At 37.0% G+C, this 25,110-nt stretch overlaps 1 protein-coding gene across 7 annotated transcripts in view; it reads right to left on the bottom strand.

Annotated features, from left to right (window-relative positions):
• Positions 1–25,110, bottom strand: part of LOC134170596 (potassium channel subfamily T member 2) — a 131,172-nt gene that overhangs the window by 12,578 nt on the left and 93,484 nt on the right. For 3 of the 7 annotated variants that reach the window (XM_062632108.1, XM_062632107.1, XM_062632109.1), the window contains exons 15-25: positions 24,025–24,133; positions 21,695–21,751; positions 20,491–20,640; positions 19,145–19,374; positions 18,495–18,711; positions 13,992–14,097; positions 13,159–13,331; positions 11,109–11,180; positions 8,513–8,647; positions 3,319–3,430; positions 396–497 (exon numbers count right to left, since the gene is read on the bottom strand). In XM_062632108.1, the coding sequence (XP_062488092.1) occupies positions 396–497; positions 3,319–3,430; positions 8,513–8,647; positions 11,109–11,180; positions 13,159–13,331; positions 13,992–14,097; positions 18,495–18,711; positions 19,145–19,374; positions 20,491–20,640; positions 21,695–21,751; positions 24,025–24,133 (1,463 nt within the window). The remainder of the gene's footprint in view (positions 1–395; positions 498–3,318; positions 3,431–8,512; positions 8,648–11,108; positions 11,181–13,158; positions 13,332–13,991; positions 14,098–18,494; positions 18,712–19,144; positions 19,375–20,490; positions 20,641–21,694; positions 21,752–24,024; positions 24,134–25,110) is intronic. The other 4 variants (XM_062632113.1, XM_062632110.1, XM_062632111.1 and 1 more) reach the window with 3 other exon arrangements.

Here is a 25,110-nt window from a genome sequence, read left to right on the forward strand (position 1 = left end):
TGCTGTTGATTTCTGTGGTTAGAGACACTACTGTGTGAGAATGGGCACTGCCTTTTTGTTGCAGATTACAGGAGCTATCAGTCTGTATAATCTATGTAGTCCTTGTCAAAACCATCCTACTTGTTTGACTGTGGAGAGGTTCACAAACAGTATTATATTGTTTAGCAACAGAACTTGCACTAGGACAGGGTTTTGTGTTTGGGGGTTCATAACTGGGCTAGCACTGTCATTAGAACATGCTTGATGGTATTTTGCCTTTGATTATTCCTGGCAGTGACATGCACATTAATGGCTTACATGTAAGAAAACAAGGTAATACAACAATTAAATGTAATAAAATAGGTGGTAACACTGCATGTTTGTGTTAAGGCAAGTTCCATTATCGTGCATAGTACCTGATAAAGCAGTGTATCCAACATACTGATGCTGAAAACTCTGCCAGCAGCAAAGGGCAGTCGAAACATAAATGCCAGATTAGATCCCTTCTCACGTTCTTTCTGTTAAGAAATTAAAAACAAATAGAAAACACTTCTAGTGCTGGTTTTGGAAGGACAATAATAATAAAAACCATCAAATTGATATCACCTTGAAAGAGGTCAAAGGTGTAAAATCTCTTTACTCTGAATATAGTTTCTTTTGAAAACATATAGTATCTTTGTTCAGTACTTACAGTTTTTCAGGTTAAAAGATTTTGTTTAATGCATATGTTGTTTCAATCATCACATTTCAAATTGAATGGGCATATTCAACCAAATAATTTTAAAAGTGATGGATGAATTTCAAGGGTGCTTAGAGCAAAGCTCTAGTTATTCCTGCTCTGGTTCCTTAGTGCTGACAGTGTCATCTCATTAAGGTCAGAAAGTTTACTAGCAACACGAGAAATGAACAGAATCTGATGCAAGAGGGAAGAAATGGTATTTCGGTGAATGTGAGGATGCGAGATGAGATCGGATGTGGGCTAGGCTAGAAACTTACTGCTCTGATTCTTCTGGGGAAAGGATATACATAACTAAACATAACTATAGTTATGCCTTATAACAACTCACTTGCAGAGAAATCCCACTGCAATGTGCTTCCTATTCCTTCAGTTATCAGAGAGCAGAACTACAGGTCGGAAGTTATTTTGTTAAGTTTAAGAGGAAGGGGAATACCAAGCTTGCAGTTCAGTGATGCCATGAAGAAGCGTTCTCAAAATGCAGAAATGTTGTATGTCTTGAATTGAGACACTTATGTCCAACACATATCTGCAGTAGTACATGCTGGGGACTGACTGGTTGGCAAGTAGCTCATCAGACAAGATGCTGGGGGTCCTAGTGAACATAAAGTTGAACATGTGCCAGCAATGTGGGTTTCTGGCAAAGGTGGCGAATGGTGTCCTGGACTGAGTTAGAAGGAGTGTTGAGAGTATGTTCAGGAAGGTGATCCTTCCGCACAACTCAGTAAGACTAAAGCCACAACTGGAGTACTGTGTCCAGTTCTAGGCTCCCCAGTAAAAGGAGAGGGGGAGCTACTGGAGATAGTCCAGAAAAGCACCACTGAGATGATCAAGGGAATGTAGGATCTTGACTGAGGGAGAGCCGGGATTGTTTAGCCCAGAGAAGAGTAGGCTCAGGGAGGATGTCATCAATGTGTAAAAATAGCTGGACAGGGGGTGCAGTGAAGACAGAGTTAGGCTCTTTTCAGTGGTGCCTAGGGGACAGGACAAGTGGCAGTGGGCAACAGCTGAAACACAGTCAGTTTCTTCTGAATGTCAGGAGACCCATTTTTACTCAGTCAGAGTGACTGAGCACTGGCACAGGTTGCCCAGGGAGGTTGAGGATTCTCCCTCTTTGGGGACAGTTAAAAGCCCTCTGGACATTATTCTGGGCAACTGCCTCTAGATGGTCCTGCTTGAGAAGGGCTCTTAGGTAAGATGTCATTCAGTAGTCCCTTCCAACCCTAACCATGCTCTGATACTGTGATATACAAATGAGCAGTCTGCTCTAGCTAATGGCTTTGTTGAAAAGCAGTATTCTAAAGCATTTGTCATTGGATAGTCTGGTTGTACCTGTTGACTTCTGTGGCTTGACGTAAGGGGAGTTGAAAACAATGTCGCACAAAAAGAATTTACTCTCCAGACAAAAATACACAGCAAATAACTCTTAAAAATATGTCATTATTCTGTCTTCAAAAAAAATGTGAAGAAATTGGTGGAGGTGACATTAAAGGGGTTTCAAAAATTTTAAGGAAATAAAATATAATTATTATTTCAGTTTTTTTTTATTACAATCACTATCTGTTCTGACCAAATACTACTGCCTTGTACTAGAGATTTTTCTCAATGAGAAATACATACATACACACGCACTCATGCTCTTGCACATATACGCATACACGTGTGCTTTGATGCCTGAGCGGCAAAGGGGTGTTTCTAGCAAACTGTGTGCTTCTGAGAGTTGAAGAAAGCAGTCTAATTGTACAAAGAACACTTCCACCTAGATAAGCATGTTGTTGTGCTTATTGGTGTACACCACAGAAACGAGAAGCTTTTTATTTTTTTTTTTTTGTAGCTCACTCTCATATATTTGAGTGTTTTTAGTGTAGTAGAGAAAGCGGAAGACATTTTTCTTCAGATCCTATTGAGAATAAAAACTTGTCTGTTATGGAAAAAATGCTAAGGTTTGTTTCACAACAAAGTCTTCAAAATTAAAATTACATTTATATTGTAACACATGTTACATTAAATCCCTTTACATTCATGCCATAAAATATTTTATAGAGGGAATTGGCTGTGAAATGACTGTAGTCCTATTATATGACTTAGGTATATGTTTATCCTTCCATCTGTTTAAAGAAATTTGCAGCAGATTCTGCTTTTCTGCCAAGAAATGCGTGGGATAAAGCAACAGATATTTGAGGAATTATCTGATTCTTATCCAAAATTCTGATAATAAATGTAAGGACATTCCTACTTGTTTTATTTAAAATGGAAGCTTAGAAATTTATTCTTTCCCTTTGTTTTAATTTTCTTTTATTGTTTCCTTCTATCTCTTATTACAGGTTTGCTTATTCTTGCCTAAAGGAGATTTGCAAGAAATAGTTTTTACTCATGCACTTTGCATTGAGCTCTGTTTTATTACTTGCTTCCCAGAAAATAATGCAGATATAGAAGATAGAAATGTGCCAGAATGTCCCAGCACTTTTTGGAATTAAGGAGGAAGGGGATATAGCTGCTTAAAGATAATTATAGATAATTTCTAGGAACATAAATAAAAGATCATGGCATCCTATTAAAATGGTAACATTCAAACTGGAGGCAGGCGAGGCAAATCTCCTTACCTTTTCTAATTTGGATAGTGCAAGAGAATAGCAGTCTTTGGCTCTGAACTGCATGAATCTCATATTGGCTGGGTGAGTTAGTTCTGTGATAATGCTTAGGCTTGAGAACAACCTGTATTTTAAAAGAATGTAACAGTTAGATCTCTGATTATAACAATTCACAAATGTAAGGCTCTGCATAATGCTGTAGCTTTTACTCATGCCCATGTTTTTAGTCAGGTCCCTGAAACCTGTGGTGTTTTTTGGCACAATGGAATGCTGGCAAAATAGCAAAGGAAACTACAAAACATTCTCTGTAGAATTCACAAAGAAGCAAACATAGATTCAAATGCTGATCTTATATTTTAATGCCAGTAAGGAACCACTTAATTTCATTACCAGAGGTTTTATTTAATAATTTCTAAAATGACACAAATCTGTAGGAAATAACAAAAACATGAAAAACTCTATGGCCTGCATCTATTATCTGGTTGCATGTGAACTACCATTTGAACTGCCTTATGTAGTCGTTACATTTGATTTTTTTATTTTGTAGCTTTGTTTGTATGCTCTGTGTCCATAGACTGAGCAACACAGATGAAAACTGACACTTCTTGGGAGTTGCTGAGAAAAAGTATGCTTATGTATACTTACGTTCTCATTTTGAAATACTTAAATATACCAAATATTTATAAATTAACACTAATTCAGGCTTCCAGTAACAAAAAAAAGACAGTGAATAAAATTTAACTCTGATCTGGCTGAATTACACAGATTTTCACAAAGCAAACTAAAGACCCCTTCCTCAGCCCCCAGAGCTCTAACAGCTAGAAATAAATGTGTGTCTTAAGGTATGCTATACTAAGCTACTTGGGATAAAACTTGGATTATCATTTGAGAATTTCCTCTACAGATTAGTGTCAGAAAATGAGATATCCATTTGTAATCTGTTTTGCTGATCCTGAAAGTACTTATTTACATGTGACAATAGATAATCGTAGTACTAATGACATCATTAATGTGGCTTCAATCAGTTAAAAAAAATTACATGGTTTTCTTGAAAGCTGAATTTAGTAAGTTAGTGTCAAATGGAATCCAGTGTACCTTTTTTGCAAGTCTTTAGTCTTTTCCCCTCATTTTTGTAAGGAGGACCTTCACTGAAATGGCAATTCAAGCAGAGCCTAAATGTGGGGAAACGTATGTCAAAACTATCTGCCAGTATGTGTTAATACCATATTATTGCAATACAGTTTCCTAAATCTCTCAATGCCAAAATGTAGACTGGTAATGATCACATGATTCCTAACATGTCCTGAACATGTGATGGTAAAAATGCTAGCCCTTCTTTTGTTAGCAGTTATGTCACTGAATAACCAAATATTAAGTGTGAACATACAAGGACAAATGGAGCTGATGAACTGGGAGAGCATGTGGATCACTTAACAATAACCACTCGAGTATGCTGCAGTTTGAAAGGCACTGTGCATGCTCAGGAATTTCTGTGCCTTTTTAACTCGTACATTCAGACTTTGATACAAACTTTGAGTGGTGCAGTATTGTTACACAAAGTCTATTTATGTCCTACTAAAGATTAGGCACTCAGGGAATGGTGTCTATGTGCACAGATTAAATACATACCCACACCCTTGAGATGCAACTGTGGTACATCTTCACTTGTGTGATGTGTTTTGTAAAAGCCTATGAAGTGCTCATAAAAACTGGGGGGGGGGGAATCCTGGTAATATTACACTTGAAGGTATGAACCTGTACTGAACCTGTATTAAGTAGCTTAACAAATGTGTTAAAGTTCTGAGGAAGGAGAATATGAATTTCCTCTGTTAATTCCGTATCATGCAGCATAGAATTACTTGAGCTTCTGCTGGCTGGAAATTTTCTTGTATTGCTGTACTGAAGGAAACCCATTTATATTTGAAAACTAGCAATACAACATTCAGAACTAAGAGCAACAAGAAATTAAAAGCTGATCTAATAACAAAACATACCAAAGTTACAGGAAAAAATGCAGATTACCAGGTTTTTGTTAAAGATGGGTTTAGTTTGTTACCAGATATAAAAACTGATTTATATTAGGAAATCAGTTTCAAACCTGGTCTTAGTTAAATACATATTTTACTTATCAGTGCCTTTTAGGAGAATCAGGGGAAAATTACTTTCCAGGCAATGAAGTCCAGATTCCCTCTTGCCCTGACTGTAAGGCATGCTGCCCCCAAGCTTTCAGCACTGGAACAGACTGAGATCCCTCTTTTTATTCCTCTTTTCTATCCCATTCTAGTGAAAAGGGTGGAGAAAGCCCTCATCAGCCTGATGAAGACATGGATTGCTGTTGATCTGGTATTTGGGAATAAGACTAGCAAGAGATACACTTAGTTCTTTCCTGAACCAAAAAGATAAACCAAGAAAACAATTTAATACTATCATAAAACCTCATTTGCTTTATCTACAATATGGTGCTGACTGCTAGGTATCAGCCAGACTATTGACTTGATACATGTCCTGCTGTCAACAGGCTTCTTGAAGTATTTGAAACATAGTCTTCAAGATGTTCGCTATTAAAAACAGAGCCTCCTGAACACTAACATTTAAACCTATTAATTAACAGAAAGCAAGAGTAAATATATAAACACCCCTAGTGTAGACCTACTGCCTGAGGGCACCCACTATTTTTCTGAAGTGGATTTACAGCTGTCAATAGGGACTCAATGATTGGCTTCGTATTTCATATAAAAAAATCAAAAAGCATCTCTAGGACACAGTCCAAAACTAGTAATTTCTCCTTGTACTTTTAAACTATGCTAAATTGTTCTTTCCCATCCAGAGAATTAAAATTTTCTCTTAGTCAGTGTGACCATTTGAATCGCACTTCTTTACTCCTATGTGTAATTAAGTCAGATAAGCTAGTGTTGTGTCACAGTTTTAATTGGTATGGGACAGTTTCTAGCTGTAAAAGTGCTACTAACCCTGTTGTTATAAACAATCCATTGTCTTCTAAGGTGGGGTTACACAAACTCTCCTGGCAAAGCAAGATTATTAATTTCTGTAAATAAGGGAATAATGTCAGCACAGGTATCTGAGGACGGAACTGAACCTAGGCCAAACAGTACCTCAGCCCACTTGGATCACCTTTTCATGCCTATTTACTGCCGCTAATGAGGTCAGCTGATCCAAGTCAAATTAGGGAGGCTTAGAATAGCTTCTCTCTTCTGATTTAACTTAGTGACATTAAGTGGAACCTGCTTCACTCATGTACTAACTTTGAGAACAGCATATATTAGCAGTGGTTTAAAATCCTTTAAAATTACAGTTCGGCCTCCTCTTCATTAGTCTATGATATTTTTATGTATTATTAAGTAATGAAAAAACCTTTAAACACATTTTTAAAGTTGTGAAACTATTTACCTTGGTGCAATGAATGTAGTTTATTTTGTAGAGCAGGTAAATGCTATTACCTTAGGCCTCTTCCCAAAGCTTACTTATTCCTACAACTTTACACCCTATAAAAATGTAGTGAAATTATTATACATGTTCTAAGGAGAAAAGCTAGGGAGAAAAGTAGTGCTGTGTCTTAAACTAAGATATTTATTCTGATTTCTCTGGTATCTGTGAAAAGTACCATGCAGTACTAAAAATATACTGAACCAGATATACAGTTTGGACATGAGTTAACTCTGCCATCTAGTTGTAAGCATTGTGCAAGACAACTTAATTATTAGTAAATTCTAGTTGGATATCTATAGTATGTAGTGTACTTGTGTTACTATCTTTTAGTATTTTGCAAAGTAGAACACAATAATGGGAAAAACCAACTGGAACTTTCTAAAGTGGTTTGTTTTGTTTTTGTTTTTTCATTCAACTCAATTTTTTGTTATTTTTTATATTTGGGGGTAAAATGTATTTCTGAAAAAATTAAGTGATACACGTCAAAACCTCAGTGAGATATCCTAGCACAATATGGCTAAGAGTAGACTTGAGTGATGCACACATTAAATTCAATTATAGATTCTAAATTAAATTTAGGTGTGATTATGAAATACACGGTGCTAGTATCGGGCAGAAATTCAAAACCCGAAAGTTTGAAAAAGAGAGAACTTGTGCAACAAAGTTTTTGCTGCTTCTGAGCACATGCAGAAGTGTTAACAGCAGTTAACTGCATTCTTGCATGATTGCATTAAAAAAGTCTTCATTGAAATACTTGTCTTTTAATGAGCTTATTTTCTGAAATACAGATTCAAGAGACTTGGACTATGCACTTCTCTCCAGCCTTATATGAAAGACCTGACATAGAAAAGGGGAGCAATATTGAATGATACTGAATCCTCCAGGGAAGGACTTAATTTTGTCCAGGTCTTACTAGAGTGAACAACAGGAAGTCCTAGGCCTAAGCCCAAAATCAAGGAGGCATTTCATACTTGACTGTGTGATGTGTTTTGTGTGTGGGTTTTTTTGTCTGTTTGGTTGGGGTTCTTTTTAAGCAAATAAGAACTTTTTTTCACAGTTTGAAGGGACACATATCTTTTACTACTTGTGAAATCAAGATATTTAACACAAAGTGAGGCTTTAATCAGGGGAGGTTCTCGGATGAACGGGAAATCTGAGCTTGTTTAGTAGTTCTTCACAGCACTGCCTTCTCAGCCTCTTCACAAGACTGGCAATTTTTTCACTCGAATCAGTTATTCCTTCATGACCCTTAGTACATAGTTGTCTTACACAATGTTGCATACAAGTGTCTAAAAACCTAAGTTTTGTTCAAAACTAAACATTTAAAATGTGACCAGTTACTATTAACTGCACAGTGATGAATTGCTTACCTTTTATCATTAGAAGGATCTGCTTTTCATACTGGCTTTAGCATTACTGTGAAAGACTGTTGCACTGAGGAAAAATTTCTTTTCTCAACTATCTTGGGTCCTAAGTCTTCAAGAGTAGCTTTCTTTTGCTTCCTGCAAACCTGACAGTTGACTTTTTAAATGATCATTGAGTTTTGGGATGCATAGAATTTCAGGAGAATACCTTAGCATTCTGAGTATACTGCTAAGCAGGTTAGGAAAAAGTTTGCCCATGTAAGACACTAATTCATATATGGAAAAAATTAAATAGAAGAAAAGAGGAAAAAAAGTCATTTCTAATAGGAGTACAAAAGGCACTAGATATTTCACAATTAATGAGGATGTACAGATAAATTGCAAAAATATCTTACCTAAAGAGTGTTTGAACATTTACAATGGTCTTAGCATCTGCCATGTAGTCTTCCTCAGCACTCATTGTACTTTCTTTGTCCACTACCACCATATTAGCTGCAAATGTGACCCCGCATCTTAGTAAGTCATCTAGGCTTTTGTGGAAAGAAAGAGGGAGAAAGAAACAAGCAACTTAAATATGGAACACTTAAAAGACTAGGGATGGCTGTAATTTGCAGATCACAGGCGTGAGTTGCTGGTTCCCTTCATCTCCATGTGCATATCACAATTTCCAATATAATCTATGTTGAGAATATCATCTCAATTCATAAAATAGGATATGAATGATTGCTCTCCTTTAAGTCATACACAATGCACTTCAGTAGGTTGTTATAGTCCCTCTCCTTTTGCCAAAATGATACATTTATTTCAACTTCTTAAAATAAGCCTTTAATGATTACTTGGAAAAAAAAGTATGTCCCTGCATGCTGCAACAACTTGCTTCATTGCAGTTAATTTTGGCAATAAACAGACCCAGATAAATGCTATGGGTTGCTCTTTCCCACAATTGCTTCATTTTCCATTAATACTTCATATTCTATAATACTTCATTTTCAAAATGCTAACAGAAGTTCTGTCAGGACATCTCACATATTCCTCTTTAAGGTTAATCTAAGAGTTGGAGTGTTCTCATGATGCTTTTAGAGCAGTTGTACATCAGTAAAGCCTTGCATGCTGTTGGATGGTGTTTCCCATAAAGCCTGACAATAGGAAACACAAACAACTGAGTTAGAGTTCTCATCATGCCTTGTAGCTTTGTTTCCAAAATGAAGCATGCGTCAGTTGTTTTAACAATAATATTTTCCATAGAAACAAAGCAATGTTAGAAAAGATTAGAAAGGACTTTTCTGTGACGAAGACGACTGCTAGGAGCCTAGCCATTTTTAAGCAAGTGAGAATGACAAAGGGTGAATGTCATGGTTTCCAAGGGGGAATTGGAAGACTAAGTTTTTGCAGTGTTCTGTTTACATCCATGGTGAAAAGCTGTTCTGCCATTACAGTTCCTTCCCATTTGGCAATCTGTAGTATCAGCTGATCCCTGAAAATAACAGTGTATTCTGAAATACCCAGATTATTTGCATTTCAATGTTTCATGTGTTCAAAAGTTTTTCTTATTTTAGCAGGTACATTTAGCTAATTTGTGGAAAATTTAGAAAGTGCTGCTTTAGAAGTATTGTTATTCTAGTTTTAAAGTACCTTTAAGTATAGGTTTCTTAATAGCGAATAGACTCCTATACAACTCTGAAATTTGTTCAATATGAGTTGGAGAAACATTGACTCTTCAAAATCCAGAAAAACTGGATTCTGTTAATTTAGGGTAAGAAATAAGGTGAGGGTTTTTTTTCCACCTGGGGATTGATTATTATGGGCTTGTAGCCCTGATTTAATATTAGGTATGTAGTGAAGCAAACCATTTTCTTCTTTAAATGGACTTGGCAATACAGGAGTTTACTCAAATGCTCATGAGTCCTTGCTCTTCCCTTGTTTTGGCCTGATTTTTACATTAAATCTATGTTGCTAAAACTAGATATGCAAGTACATATTAGCAAAGGTGAAGACAGAGATGTAAGGGTAGGTGATATTTTAAGTAGCAGAAGGTGACTATTAGACACAGTGAAGACTGTCTACATTTTGTAGCTATCTTTACAAAACCCTAGTCAGCAAACCTAGACAAATTGTATCTAAGTATAGAATGACACTAGAATCTGACAATTTGCAGAAACCTATTAATGCACCTAAGTAAGTCTTAATCTTATGTTTTTAAAAAGACTGTCCTGGATTCAGCTGTAACAGTTATTTTTTTTTTCTTCTAGTAGCTGGTGTTTTGGCTTTAGTCTTGAGAACTATGCTGACAACACACTGATGTTTTAGTTGTTGCTCAGTACTGCTTATCCTGATTGGCCTTTTTTAGTCTCTCATGCCCTACCAGTGAGGAAGGGCACAACAAGCCAGGAGGAAAAAGGGATAGGACACCTGACCCAAACTAGGCAAAGGGGTATTCCATACCACAGCATGTCATACCCAGTATATAAACTGGGGAGAGTTGCCTGGAAGGGCCACATCGCTGCTCAGGTCAGGCTGGGTATTGGGTGGTGAGCAACTGTATTGTGCATCACTTGTGTTTACTGTTTTTGTTCTATCCCCTTTTAGCTTTATATTCTCTCCCCTTGTTATTTCCTTTATTATTATTAGTAGTAGCATATTGTATTTTAGTTTTAAACTGTTCTTATCATAACCTGAAGGTTTTACATTCTTTTGACTCTTCTCCCCACCCTATCTGTAGGAAAAGGAGAGAGGTGAGCAAACAGCCATTTGGTACTTAGCTACCAGCTGGGTTTAAACCATGACAATATTAACCTGCGTTCCCTGTCACACTTTCCACTAATGATCTGCAAGTCAGAAATTTGAAATCCCAAATTATAGCACACAGACACAAACCATGCATGCAAAAAGATCATCTTCAAATACAACAGACATTTAAACATGCAATGACGATACACACAGCAAACCACCGAGTACTACAACGTTAAGTTTTCTAACAGTTATTTCACCTACTTGTCGATAGAGCCCACCATGTAGTAAACCATTGGAAACCAACAGATTGCATCCAGAAAATGCATATCTGGCCTAAGCAGCAGATGGGATTACAAAATGAAAGACAGTATCACAACTGCAGCATCTTTTCTAAAATATTTCAATAAACGGGTAGCTTTTTAAAAAATAACAAAAACTCAAAACAAACCTGAAACTTTGCAATTATAATATCACTTTAAATAGGAAATAGAATGCTTATATTAATAAATTCATCTTTTAAATCAGAAATTTTATGGCACAGCACAATTCTAAAAATAAGAATGAATGACTGTTTTCGAAGACACACTATCAAGTTACACTCCAATGTATGACTTAGGAGTATTTAAAATAAGCAGTGAGAATTTTCAGTTAAAATGTGAAGCAGAAACCCAGTCATCATTTGTATTTTGTGCCAACCACTCCGCTCAATCCAGTGAGACAATCTTAGATGAAACATTTTTAAAATGGACTGTGAAAACCAAGATACTGTATTTTATTGCATTGGTTTTTGAATCATAAATTTTACTGTTTTTCTTCTTACATACCAAGAAACATCAGAAATTTTAAAACACGCGATGTGTAGATTTCAGAGTAAACACACTGTAATAAATTGCCCTGACATATTGAGAAACTAGGGATATAACAACAAGGCAAAGATATGTTAATTGAAGGTGGCTGAATTCCTAAGGACAATTAAGTAAATTACAAAATTCTAATTGTCTTGAATGGGGGTCTGAATCTTCTTCATGCATGCATGAAAAGCATGCTGGCTTTTCAGATAGCTTCTGTAGTCCCATTAATTAATTTCAGAGGAATTGCTGCAAATGCTGTGTAGAGAGATAAAATGCTAAGGATATTAGCTTAATCAGCAACCATAGCTTTTACTTTATGCTAATAAAAAGTGGGTTTAGCCATAAAATGTCACAACAGCACTGAAGGATGTAAACTCGGGCACTATGCTGGAAAACACAATAAGCACCAGAGGGCACTGTAGACTCACATCTTCAATCTTAAAAGTTGTGAATCAGAATTCCTTTAGCCTAGTTTAGGCTTTTACCAATTTGTGTAATAAACTTTATGCCATAACATGTACATAATAAAGCTTCTGTTTTGCAAAGAGGTGTATAAAGCTTCATTAATGAGCTTTTTCAGGCCAAAGTGGAACACTTCACAGCAGGCTTTTGTATAATAAAACACTTAAACTAGAACATACATATGCAAAGGGAAGTGTCAGCTTGGAACCAGAACCTGTAAGTCATTTATCTGTTGTCCTTTCTTTGAGTCATAGCTTGATCTAATTTCCTGTATACGGCTAACCTCTATTTTCATGTCTTCCAAATCGTGATTTTGAAGTACATGAGCAGTACCAAAGTGTTGCAAAATAAGTCTCCTTCATTGTCAGATCAGAGATGAATTGGTCTTGCCTTGCCAGGGAAGAATTTGTCTGAAATTTTAAACAGCTAATACAAGAAAGGCTAAAAATTCCAGCGATCTCCAGACAGATACAGTAGTAATGACAATATTGCAGGTTTCTTCCATGACTATATAATCATAGACTGAGTGGGTGTCCTACTGGATTAAAGAACTGTTTATCTTGCAGTCTAAAATCATTAAAAAGATATCTAAGTGGTCCAGGACACTAACTGTTTTCTGTTAAGCAGGTTAGTGTTGTCTGAAGTGCTGTGATGTATTTGAGAAACTGTTACACACCTTGCTTTTTACACTGTTTATTTTACAGTGTTTAGCAGTAGTATTCACATTTGGAGTATTTTTAAGAAATACTTAGCTGAAGCATGGGCCATAGAATAAGGACATATAAATTCACTAAGGCCATGTGCAGTCAGTAAGAAGTCAATTTTGTATATGACAGTAAACGTAGGGTATTTTTGTTACAAGTCTTTCTCAAAGATAAATATGCCTTAATGTTTTTATTTTAAGTTGGTCATGTTAAAAGTGATTTTTTTAATTGAAGTAATGGTAAAATGAGCTTAAATTGTGCCACAAAATAAAAAAATAATTAAAATCTACTTACGGGTTATCCAGGAGTAATACAATGGGATTTAGTTCCTTCTTTGGTCGGTAATAAGCTCTGAGTGGAACAATAAAGTTATATAAACCATTTCCAGCAGTTTCTGCTGCAACTATAATCAATTTATTTTTGAATCCATAGGCTTTGGCATCCTCATAGTAGTTATGCTGGCATCCCTAAAATCAAAATAAGAAACCAGTTCAGTGGATATTAATCACAGAATCATAGAATGGTTTGGGTTTGAAAGGACCTTAAGATCATCTAGTTCCAACCCCCCCTGCCATGGGCAGGGACTTCTCACACTAGACCATGTTGTTCAAATCTTTGTCCAAACTGGCCTTGAACACTGCCAGGGATGGAGCATTTACTACTTATCTGGGCAACCTGTTCCAATGCCTCAGCACCTTCACATTAAAGAACTTCTTCCTTATATCTAATGTGAACTTCCCTGTTTTAAGTTTAGACCCTTTGCCCCTTGTCCTATCACTACAGTCCATGATGAAGAGTCCCTCTCCAGTGTCCTTGTAGGCCTCCCTCAGATACTAGAAGGCAGCTATGAGTTATCTTCTCCTTCTCTTCTCCAGGCTGAAGAGAATAAAGAGATTTAGCTGCAACACTAAAGGGTTTTACCATTAGAAACAGACAATTTTATCAGATGACCTGATATGGGCCTGATCAGACATAAACAAATGATTAGCAGTGAAAAGGATAAGACATTATAGCTTAGTAAATGCTGAACAAACCTCATCTCTAAGCAGAAAGCAGAATCTAAGTCTGTTCAGATGAAAGATAAAAATGAGAATGCAGTTTTATCTAATGAGAGAAACTCCTTTTACCTTATCTAGTCTGAGACAACAGAAGGGTACTTTTTCATGCAGAAGATGACAAAATGTGGGAGAACTTCCAATATACGGAGAGTAAGGAGGATAGCCTTTGGCATACCTACGAGAAGAGAACAAACATTTTTCAGTATAGCAAATCACCAAAACACAATCTCCTATACACCTATTTCATGAGATGTTTTATGTATGCCTGAATTTTGCAGTTATTTGTAGACTCTGCAATCTGTAGAACCAAGTACATGAACTATCTTGAATAAGGATCAAAGGAATGTGTTTTGTAGCTTCAACCAATTCAATAATGTTGAGTGAAAGCTATCACAATTTTTGTGAACTAAAGGAATTTTGCTTGGGTTGTTCATTTGTTGTTTTTTTTTGGTTTTTTTTTTTTGTAGGTATTTTTGGAAATTCACTGACATATAGTGTGCTGTCCTAGTGTTTTGAGAGTACGTAATGCATTCAGCTCTGGGGTTTCCATCATAAGAAAGACATGGATGTGTTGGAGTGAGTCCAGAAGGAGAGCCACAAAGACAATCAGAGGGCTGGAGCACCTCTCCGTAAAGGCGTGCTGTGAGAGCTGGGCTTGCTCAGTCTGGAGAAGAGAAGACTCCAGGAAGACCTTAGAGCAGCTTCCAGGGCCTAAAGGGGGCCTACAGGAAATCTGGAGAAAGACATTTTATAAAGGCATGTAGGGATGAGACAAGGGGTAGTTCCTTTAAATTGAAAGAGGGTAAGAGTAGATATGTATACTATATAGATACATAAACATATATATATGATATATATATACAAAATATGATGTATATGATATCTTGCTTCTTTACAGTAAGGGTAGTAAGACACTGGCACAGGTTGCCTAGAGAAGTTGTGGCTGCCCTCATCCCTGGCAGTGTTCAAGGCAAGGCTGGATGGGGCTTTGAGCAACCTGGTCTAGTGGAAGGTGTCCCTGCTCCATGGAATGGAGGTTGGAATGAGATGAAGCACTCCATAGACAGATAGGAAAAGCCTCATGCTCGCAGGCCCTTGTTCTCATGGGTGACTTCAACCACCCTGACATCTGTTGGAAGGACGGTACGGCCCGGCACAAGCAATCCAGGAGGTTCCTCGATTGTGTAGAAGACAACTTCCTTCTGCAAGTAATAGAGGAGCCGACAAGGAGAGGTGCCATGCTTGACCTCGTGCTCACCAACAGGGAAGGGCTCGTTGGAAATGTGACTCTCCAGGGCAGCCTTGGATGCAGCGATCACGAGGTGGTCGAATTTGAGATCCTCAGGACAGTGAGAAGAGCGTGCAGCAAGCTCACTGCCCTGGACTTCAGAAGAGCAGACTTTGGCCTCTTCAGGAACCTGCTTAGGAAGGTTCCATGGGATACAGCCCTAGAGGGCAGGGGGGCCCAAGACTGTTGGTCGATATTCAAGGATCACCTGCTGCAAGCTCAGGAGTGTTGCATCCCAACTAGAAGGAAGTGGAGCAGGAGGGCCAGGAGACCTCCTTGGAAGGATAAGGAGCTCCTGAGGAAAATTCAAATGAAAAAAGAGGCTTATAATCAGTGGAAGCAAGGACAGGCAGCCTGGGAAGAGTACAGGGATGTTGTCTGGGAAGCTAGGGACCAGGTTAGGAAAGCTAAGGAAGTTAGAATTAAACTTGGCTAGGGATGTTAAAGATAACAGGAAGGGATTCTACAGGTATGTAGCAAATAAAAACAGACTAAGGAGAATGTAGGGCCCCTCAGGAAGCTCTCAGGAGAACTGGCTATGCAGGATTTGGAGAAGGCTGAGGTTCTGAATGACTTCTTTGCCTCGGTCTTCACTGGCAAAGGCTCTGACCGCACCACCCAAGTCTTGGAAGGCAGATGCAGGACTGTGAGAATGAAGACCTTGCGCCCACTGTAGGAGAGGAACTGGTTCGAGACCATCTTAAAAATCTGAATGTGCACAAGTCCATGGGTCCTGATGAGATCCATCTGCGGGTCCTGAAGGAGCTGGCGAATGAAGTTGCGAAGCTGCTGGCCATCCTATTTGAGAAATCATGGCAGTCAGGTGAAGTTCCCGATGACTGGAAAAAGGGAAATGTAACCCCCATTTTCAAGAAGGGAAAATGGATGACCCAGGGAATTACAGACCAGTCAGTCTCACCTCTGTGGCTGGCAAAATCTTGGAGCAGATTCTCCTGGAAGGCATGCTAAGGCACCTGAAAATCAACAAGGTGCTTGGTGACAGCCAGCATGGCTTCACTAAGGGGAAATCCTGCCTGACCAATTTGGTGGCCTTCTATGATGGGGCTACAGAACTGATGGACAGGGGTAGAGCAGTTGATGTCATCTACCTGGACTTGTGTAAAGCTTTCGACAATGTCCCACACGACATCCTTGTCTCTAAATTGGAGTGACATCAATTTGATGGATGGACCGCTCAGTGGATAAAGAACTGGCTGGATGGCCGCACACAAAGAGTTGTGGTCAATGGCTCAATATCCAGCTGGAGACCAGTAACGAGTGGTGTCCCTCAGGGATCGGTGTTGGGTCCGGTCTTGTTTAACATCTTTGTCGCTGACATGGACAGTGGGATTGAGTGTGCCCTCAGCAAGTTTGCCGATGACACCAAGCTGTGTGGTTCGGTTGATACCCTGGAGGGAAGGAATGCCATCCAGAGGGACCTTGACATGCTTGTGAGGTGGGCTGATGCCAACCTCATGAGGTTTAACCATGCCAAGTGCAAGGTCCTACACCTGGTTGGGAGCAATCCCAGGCACAGCTGCAGGTTGGGCAGAGAAGAGATTCAGAGCAGCCCTGCGGAGAAGGACTTGGGGGTGCTGGTTGATGAGAAAATGAACATGAGCCTGCTTCAGTGTGCGCTCGCAGCCCAGAAAGCCAACCGTATCCTAGGCTGCATCAAAAGGAGCGTGACCAGCAGGTCGAAGGAGGTGATCCTGCCCCTCTACTCTGCTCTTGTGAGACCTCACCTGGAGTATTGTGTGCAGTTCTGGTGTCCTCAACATAAAAAGGACATGGAACTGTTGGAACAAGTCCAGAGAAGGGCCACGAGGATGATCAGGGGACTGGAGCACCTCCTGTATGAAGACAGGCTGAGGAAGTTGGGGCTGTTCAGCCTGGAGAAGAGAAGGCTGCGTGGAGACCTCATAGCAGCCTTCCAGTATCTGAAGGGGGCCTATAGGGATGCTGGGGATGGACTCTTCATTAGGGACTGGAGTGACAGGACAAGGGGTAACAGGTTAAAACTTAAACAGGGGAAGTTTAGATTGGATATAAGGAGGAAATTCTTTCCTGTTAGGGTGGTGAGGCACTGGAATGGGTTGCCCAGGGAGGTTGTGAATGCTCCATCCCTGGCAGTGTTCAAGATCAGGCTGGACGTGGCCTTGGGTGATACGGTTTAGCGTAAGGTGTCCCTGCCCATGGCAGGGGGGTTGGAACTAGATAATCTTAAGGTCCTTTCCAACCCTAATTATTGTATGATTCTATGATTCGATTCTATGATCTTGAAGGTCCCTTCTGACCCAAACAATTCAATGATTCGAAGTACCAGAAACTTCGAAGGAATTTAAAAAAGCAAAGCAAGAAAATGGAAATAATTCTGGTACTTTTTCTTTCTCCATTTTTCTTTCAAACACTTTTCAAGATTGACTGAAGTCATTACCTTCTTGTTTAAAAACATACCTTCAACATGGTTGGAATGAATCTTAAATGGCAAATCCTGTTGCTGATAAGATGAAATTTGTAATTGGCCTTTTAAACCCCAGTATTTCAGACGGCACATTTAAGATTACTGTTCTATTATGTTTCCCTGGAGTTTTACGATTTTCCCTGGGGATTCTCATGCTTGCCACTGATGGGAAACTGTGCCAGGTGAGCCACTAGTTTAATTGTCCATTGCAGTTTTAACATCCCTGTCAGTAATCCCAATAAACATAATTGCTTATCTGCATGGCAGTTACAGGATTGACTCTTCCACTTTTATCTGAGTAATGCATCATTATTTTCAGTAACATGTTAACAACCACTTTAAATTAGATGTAATAATTTGCCTCATACTCGGGTTTTTTGTCATTCCTACATTTTGAACTCAGACACCTAGCCTGAGGATTCAACAAGCCTTTTGAATGATCACTGCAATCTCAGGACAAAAGTACTTATCTGTTTACGAGCTAGTAGAATCCTGCTTTATAACTACAGAATGTAAGAAAAATGGTCATAAAAATTATTAAAAATTGCAATACACAACTAGATCTTTATAACTGAATATGGAATATCTACAAACTGAGGAGGTAATCTGTTTTGGGTTTGTTTTGAATTTCAAAATAGGCATAACAGCATTCTGCTAACAGGCAATAGCATTTTGTAAAAGGTAATAATTCCATAATTGGCCTTTATGGGTCTTGCTTGCTACAGCTGTGTGGACTGATCTGCATGTCAAAAAATCGATGCCATTTACATAGTATTGGCTTTTCAAATTGCATTGTTTAATTTATATTCAGTATACGTACTCTAAGCCTGCAGAGACTTCCTCATCTGATGGGGTAGTTTCATCTTCTGACTGGTCACTTAGCAAGTCACATGTCTGAAGTGAGGATGAGTCTGCAACCTCCAAAACAGGTGCTATACTGGGCCGTCTGCCCTCTCTGCCTCCCTCAGAAGGAAGAGCTAGCGTTGGTCCACTGGATGTTCTGCATCCTGTGTCTTGTAAATCAATAGCCACTGTCCCTGTAGTAGCATAGAAAGCATTTTCTCGATGTGGTTTTTCTGCCATTGGTATATATTTTCTTGTTAGCTGCCTTTTCAAAATCATACCATATATAACTAATCCATATTTATATGCATCAACAACCTGTATGAATTTATTAAGAAAAGCATTTTTTTTAATTAAAGCAGCTTATGAAAACTTATTACAAGCAACCAGTTGTGAATGACTAACAAATTACCCATGTAATTATTATTACTTTTTCATGCAAGTCTTAAGCAGTTTAATTTCAGTTTAATTGATTATCATCAATTTAAGTACAAGGGCAAATGTTTAATATTTTTTCTTTCTGTGCACTATTTTAATTACTTAAAATTTTGGGAACACACTATTAAAAGCTTTAAAATGCACTATTAATTGAATATGTCGTGGGTTTGGTTTTTTGTTTTCACTTACCCATGCTGGCTATTATACTGTGTACAGGTAATCTAGAAGTTCCATGATAAGACAATTTTGATTCATGTTTTTTTCTATGTTTTTCTTGCTTCTTAAAAGCAGAATTCTCTTCTTTGGTGATATTTATGTAGAAGCATATATCTGTAGAACTCATGATATATCGAGGACCTGGATTCAGCAAAATGTTTTTGTTATCTTCCTTTCTAACCCCAATCAGACAGACTCCAAACCTTAATTAGAAAAGGAAAGGCATGGTTCATTTTGCATAGGTCATATATACCAGAATTTCCACTGTCAAAAATAAACCCCCAGTATACTTTTGCAGAATATCAACATTTGCAGATTTTTGGATGACAAATGTTTGAAAAATATTGTCTCCCAAACAGACCACTTCTGATCAAGCAGTATTTATGAACTCACGAATCCCTACGCATTTGAATCCAGAATTTTTAATGCTGTGACAGCTGATTTTTTTTTTTTTTTTTTTTCCTATCAGATGAATAGTCCCTTCTGGGAAAATATTAGCAGAAGAATTGATATATAATATTAAAAAGTATTCATCACGTTAAATGCTTCCGTTTTTCATATGTAATGGAAACAATATTTGGAATCCCTTTTTGCAATTCACTCCTAGGAAAGTATTTGGTTAGTGTTAGAAAATAAGGTACTAAAGCAGAAAAAAACCTTTCACTTGAGTATGATAATAAAATCAGTGTTCAGTATTTGCTCGATGCCCATTTTGTTAAATATATACAAATATATACACAACTTGTGTTCAGTTTGTATGTCCACCTCACAGAACAGCACTGAATAAGTGATGCATGATCTGGAACCTAAAGAAGGTATGTTAGCACCTAATAGAAAAAATATGGTTTTGCTTTGAACAATTATCAGAATGTAGCACATACCACCTTTAAAATGAGCATTTCACATAAGATGAACATTCCAGAAGGAAGTTAGATTTTCAGCTGACTCCTGAATACATTAAATACGCTGACAGTCACACACCCTTTTGTAGATTGTTTTGGACATCAAAAGGGACTGGTGTTCTTATATAACCTTTCTAATGTGTGAATTTTCTTTTTCCTGGTTGCCAAGCTTATTGTGTATATCCTTTATATTTTTTTTTCTCAGACTGAGCTGGCCTATACCAAACCAGCATGAACTTTTACCTGACCAGCTATAACTTCCAGAAAAATATCAGCAAAATATGTTAGTGGCCAGATACTTCAACCTAGAAACAGAGTAGTGTGTAATACTGCATCTTTGAATACGGAGCTATAATGCAGGCAAAACAAATAAGCATTTGTTTAGACTTTTAATTCTTGATAGGAAAATAAACATACTTTTTATGAGCATGGAAAGAAGCATATGTGAAGCTCTTCCCCTCGTATTCAGCAAAAAATGTACTTTCTTCCAGGTTAATATGATGCACTTCATTACCAGAGCATCTGCCATACATTTTCTGCCATTGTTCTGATGATTGCTGACTCTCCCTGAAATATATACAGACAAAGAGAATAATTTAAAACTTAATGTAAAATTATTATAAATCAGAACAGTAATTTATGGCAATAGAAACTACAAATATTTATTAGAAGGATCCCATAGGCTAATCTGAAAAGTATTTAAGATCAAAGCTTAGTTATGATGCATGTACAGAGATTATTTTAAGGAATTAGACATTTTCTAATAGGCATATAAGATTATGCACTTTAGTATCACAAAAAATTATGGCTACATCCCTTAAAATTCATACCATCGCTTCAGATGTTTCATGGCAGATTGTGTAGTTCTTGTCAGAAGTAGGTAAAGAATCATTAAAAATAGCTTAGTAGGAAAGACCCATTTGACTTATAGTCACTTTATCTGCAAGAAATATTTTTTTTCTACATTTGTTTCTTGATAATCTTCAATATTTACCCAATGGACATTTTTAGTTACTGTGCCTTATATGTTATGGCAAGTTATAAATACCTTCTTTTCTCAAGTGCAAGAAAACAAATTATAACTTTAACCATATTAAGCATATCATCCTTTATTGTATGATATTAAGCATATCATACTTTACTGTATGGACCGTTAGTGTTAATGTTCCAAACCTCACCTAACGGCAAGAGTTGCAGAGTTGAGGCTTCTACGAATTCTTAACTTTCATGTGCAAACAAGGTTCTGGCTGCATGAGTTTTAATGGATATAATGGATGCATATATATATATATATATATATATATGCAGATAGTACATAAAAATCATACATGTGCTGCATTTTGCCACTTGGAGCTAGTGTCTCAAGATATTGGAACATGCTTCTTTGTGCTCGTTTATACTTTTTTAATATCTTAGCACAGTTCCTGTTTTTCTTCAGTTTACCATTCTTATCAACCCTCAATGTAGAAACATTTTGTTTCAAGATTGAACTAAGAAAACCATTTTTATTGCAACAGTATTAACAAACAGTGCTCTAGGTGCAGAATAAGAGAGCTAGAAATGTAATTACAGGAGAAAAATTTTCCATATTTCACTTTTCCCTCTAAAATAAAATGTTCACCTGTTTAAAGTCTGCTTGGTTCCAGTTAGTTGTCTAAAAGCTTCCCATGGAGCTGTTCTGTAAAGACCACATTAAGTTTCAAGTCAGAAAGGCTATTTTCTTCCAATATTTTGTATCACAATACAAACCCTAAGGAAGTTCTATTACTTGATTAGATAATTAGGTAACATTTACAGATCAGTAATAAGATTATAATTAAGATTCAAGGTAGAATTTTTGTGTCTTACAGATGAAAAGCTGAGGAGAAAATGGGATTATTTACACCTAGTTTCTTTAATCTGAAAAATAGCATTAAAGACCAAAGTCACCTCATATAAACAGCAGCAAACTTCCCCAGTTTTAATAGCAAGTTGATCTGGCCGAAGTTCCTTAGAAAATGAACATTTTTGTCCAGTTTCTCCAAACAGTGATGCTAGAAGATAAGTGCTTTTTAATGTACGTACATATGTTTCTTTTCACTTACTGTTTGTTGTATTACCATTCAAATTAGGATAATAGGGAATAATATTTTTCCCTGTGTTTTGTGGCTATGTATTACCTCCAACGTGCAGTGATTTCCCAGCATACTGATCTTCATGAATATCAGAAATGAGCTGGCACTGTTAACAATGTCAAGACTGTTTCTTAATAAATACGAGTAGGTGGCACTTCATTTGTAAAAGTGCAACAAACAGCCAGGACAATGATTTACCAATGAACTGTCAATAAAGGTTTTAATTCTATTAAAATGAATGTCACAAGGTCTATCCTTTTATATAAGGAAGTCAAATACTGACAGGGATTTAAAACTCAATACCTACATAAAATTTAATATAGGTGCTGGTAATAACCAGGATAAAGGATAATTAAATAGGTAAATATGTAAAGGAAAGCAGTTCACTGTTAACGTTGGAAGTCTACTTAACAAATTTCACCATTATTTAGACATATTTTAGTATTTTGTTTGGATATAAATGCATGTATAGTTAAAATTTTTATTTGTAGCTTAGTTAATCCATTTTCACTTTTTTCTTATACTTAGCCAAACTCAAATGTTCATCTGACATATTTGTATGCATAAAGGTAATTTAACCTAATTTAACAAGTAGCAGTTATTTACCTATTGTTCAACATTAGAATTTATCTAGAAAATAATTATAACCCCCCCCCCCCCGATTTATAAATTAGTCAAATCCAAAGCAGTTTGATGGCTGCAGTACAGTGACAACCTGTAGATGCTCAAAACAGATGCCTATTTTGAAACCAAATTTCCCCCCGAAAACAACGAAGTGCCGAACCATTTTTTTTTTTTTTTTACCAACACAGTTCAAACACTCTAGAGTCAGTGCAAATCTCAGGAGATGCTTATGAAGAAAATCAGTTTAAAAGAATTTTTTTTTCTCTAAAAATTAGTGTATACTCAATCAGAAAGTTTGAAAGTAAATTTCTGGATTTGAAAATAATTTTAAGTATAATACTTCTGAATATCAGATATATACCTTTATCTAGGTATGAATTTATTTTAGTTATCAAGTGTTTAAATCAATTATGGTATCGCACATAAAAAGTATGAGTAAAAGTAAAATAAATGTAAGAAAATTGGGACATTGAAGTGGTAATTCTGGAAAGAAATTATTTTCACATATTTAAATATTTTACAATTTTTCAATTGTGTGATTTTTTTTTTTTTTTTTTTTTGTCCTTTGCATTTAGAATATTACATTCAAGAATCAAATACTCATTAAAAATCAATGGTTGAATGTCTAGGTGTTACAGATCATCCAAACTTAAGTCTTCATAGACATAAAACTTCTAGATTAAAGATGGACTACCTAACAGTTCTAAGTAAAAAGTAAGCTCAAGTACTTTTGTTAATGTTTTCAGTACCAAAGTAGTGTGTTTTTAATAGGATCAGAGCAGTCTAGGAAAAAAAACCAGCTTTGTCCTCATTTCCTAATTTTGAATGCTTGACTTGGTGACATTTATCATACAATGAACAGATTTATGCAGTTGTACAAAACTTAGTGAAAAATTAAAATCACAGTTCAGTTAGGATTTTGAGAACATCTTCCAGCATTTTCAAGTTATTTTAAAAAGATATACAGAATAAAAGGGGAAGAAAAATCCTATCAGTTTCAGTATTACATACCTTTTTAAGTATGTACATTTTTAGCTGTTAAGAATACTACCCTTCTTTAAAGTATATATAATATGAAAGAACTAAAAAAGGCTCTGTGTTCTGTCAGAGAATGAAAGCTAGAGAGATGAAGGATGTGTTTCATTCTTTTACAAGTTTTTGGTTTGGGTTTTTTGGTTGGTTGGTTGGTATCTTAATAGTAGCATATACTTACTGTCCTCTAGACGTATGAACCAGAAGTGTGATTAATGTAGAGGTAGCTGGGCATATACAATTTAGAGCTAGCATAGCATATTTGAATTCCTCTTCACACACAACATGATCTATAGAAGAAAAAAGAAAAGACACCAATTGTTTTAAAAAAATACTTCCCATTGAATATAATTATCACTTCCTTTCCTTGTCTAGGAAAATGGTGAAAATGGGGACAATCAAAGTATGCCTCCATATCTTCATCTTCCACTTGAACCTGGAGAGCAGCTGTGCATGATTTGCCCCATCTATGCTATCACTGAGATTGCATGAGCAGAGTTAATTTTGCAACCAGTTTATGCTTTCTGTAATGCAGCTACAAATGGAGAGGATGCAATGGCTCTGTGAGTCCCACTATTTTGCTGCACTATATGTGAAAGCCAGGCAGCATAGTCCATATTTTATCTTTTCCAACTTCTGCAGTCTTTCATACCTGGTATAGAGACATCCAGCATTGTACAGATATAATTTTGTGTTCACACAATAGCATACCTACTATACTGCAGTGCAGGACTGCTGATCAATCAGGCTGTACTGACTTGCAGACTGGTATTTGTCAGCAGCTCTGGGATTTTTCATTGCACTTCAGTATGTGATGTAGATTCAACTAATATCCTGCCAGGAACTGCTGACAGCTGCTCTCTCCTTGAAAAGTAGGCAAGTAGGATGGTGGTTTTTCCTTTTACAACTTTGCATTTTTTCCACCCCAGTCCTCATCTGGCTTTTGTAATCACAACACTGTGCTTTGCTCTTGAGAGTCCTTACAAGAAAGTATGTCTGCAACATTAGTACTTGCTGTGAAGGAATAGTACTACAGAGATACTATCTTTTTCTGTCTTTTAATGGAACTTAGTGGGGGGAAGCAAGAAGAGAAAGCAATAGAAGCATTATATGTAGTTCTTTATATTGGCTTGTATTTAAAGCTGCCAAATTTTCTGCACATGCTTTCAGTATAGTATGAATTATTATTCAACTTGTTAGTGTTTAAAATTCAGGTCACAGTTAAATGCTCTCCAGTGCTGGTGACAGCATGAAAAGGAAATAGAAA

The sequence above is a fragment of the Pezoporus occidentalis genome, unplaced genomic scaffold, assembly GCF_034315485.1.
Source record: "Pezoporus occidentalis ecotype Australia unplaced genomic scaffold, CSIRO_AGI_Poc_V1 ctg383, whole genome shotgun sequence".
Classification (NCBI taxonomy): domain Eukaryota; kingdom Metazoa; phylum Chordata; class Aves; order Psittaciformes; family Psittacidae; genus Pezoporus; species Pezoporus occidentalis.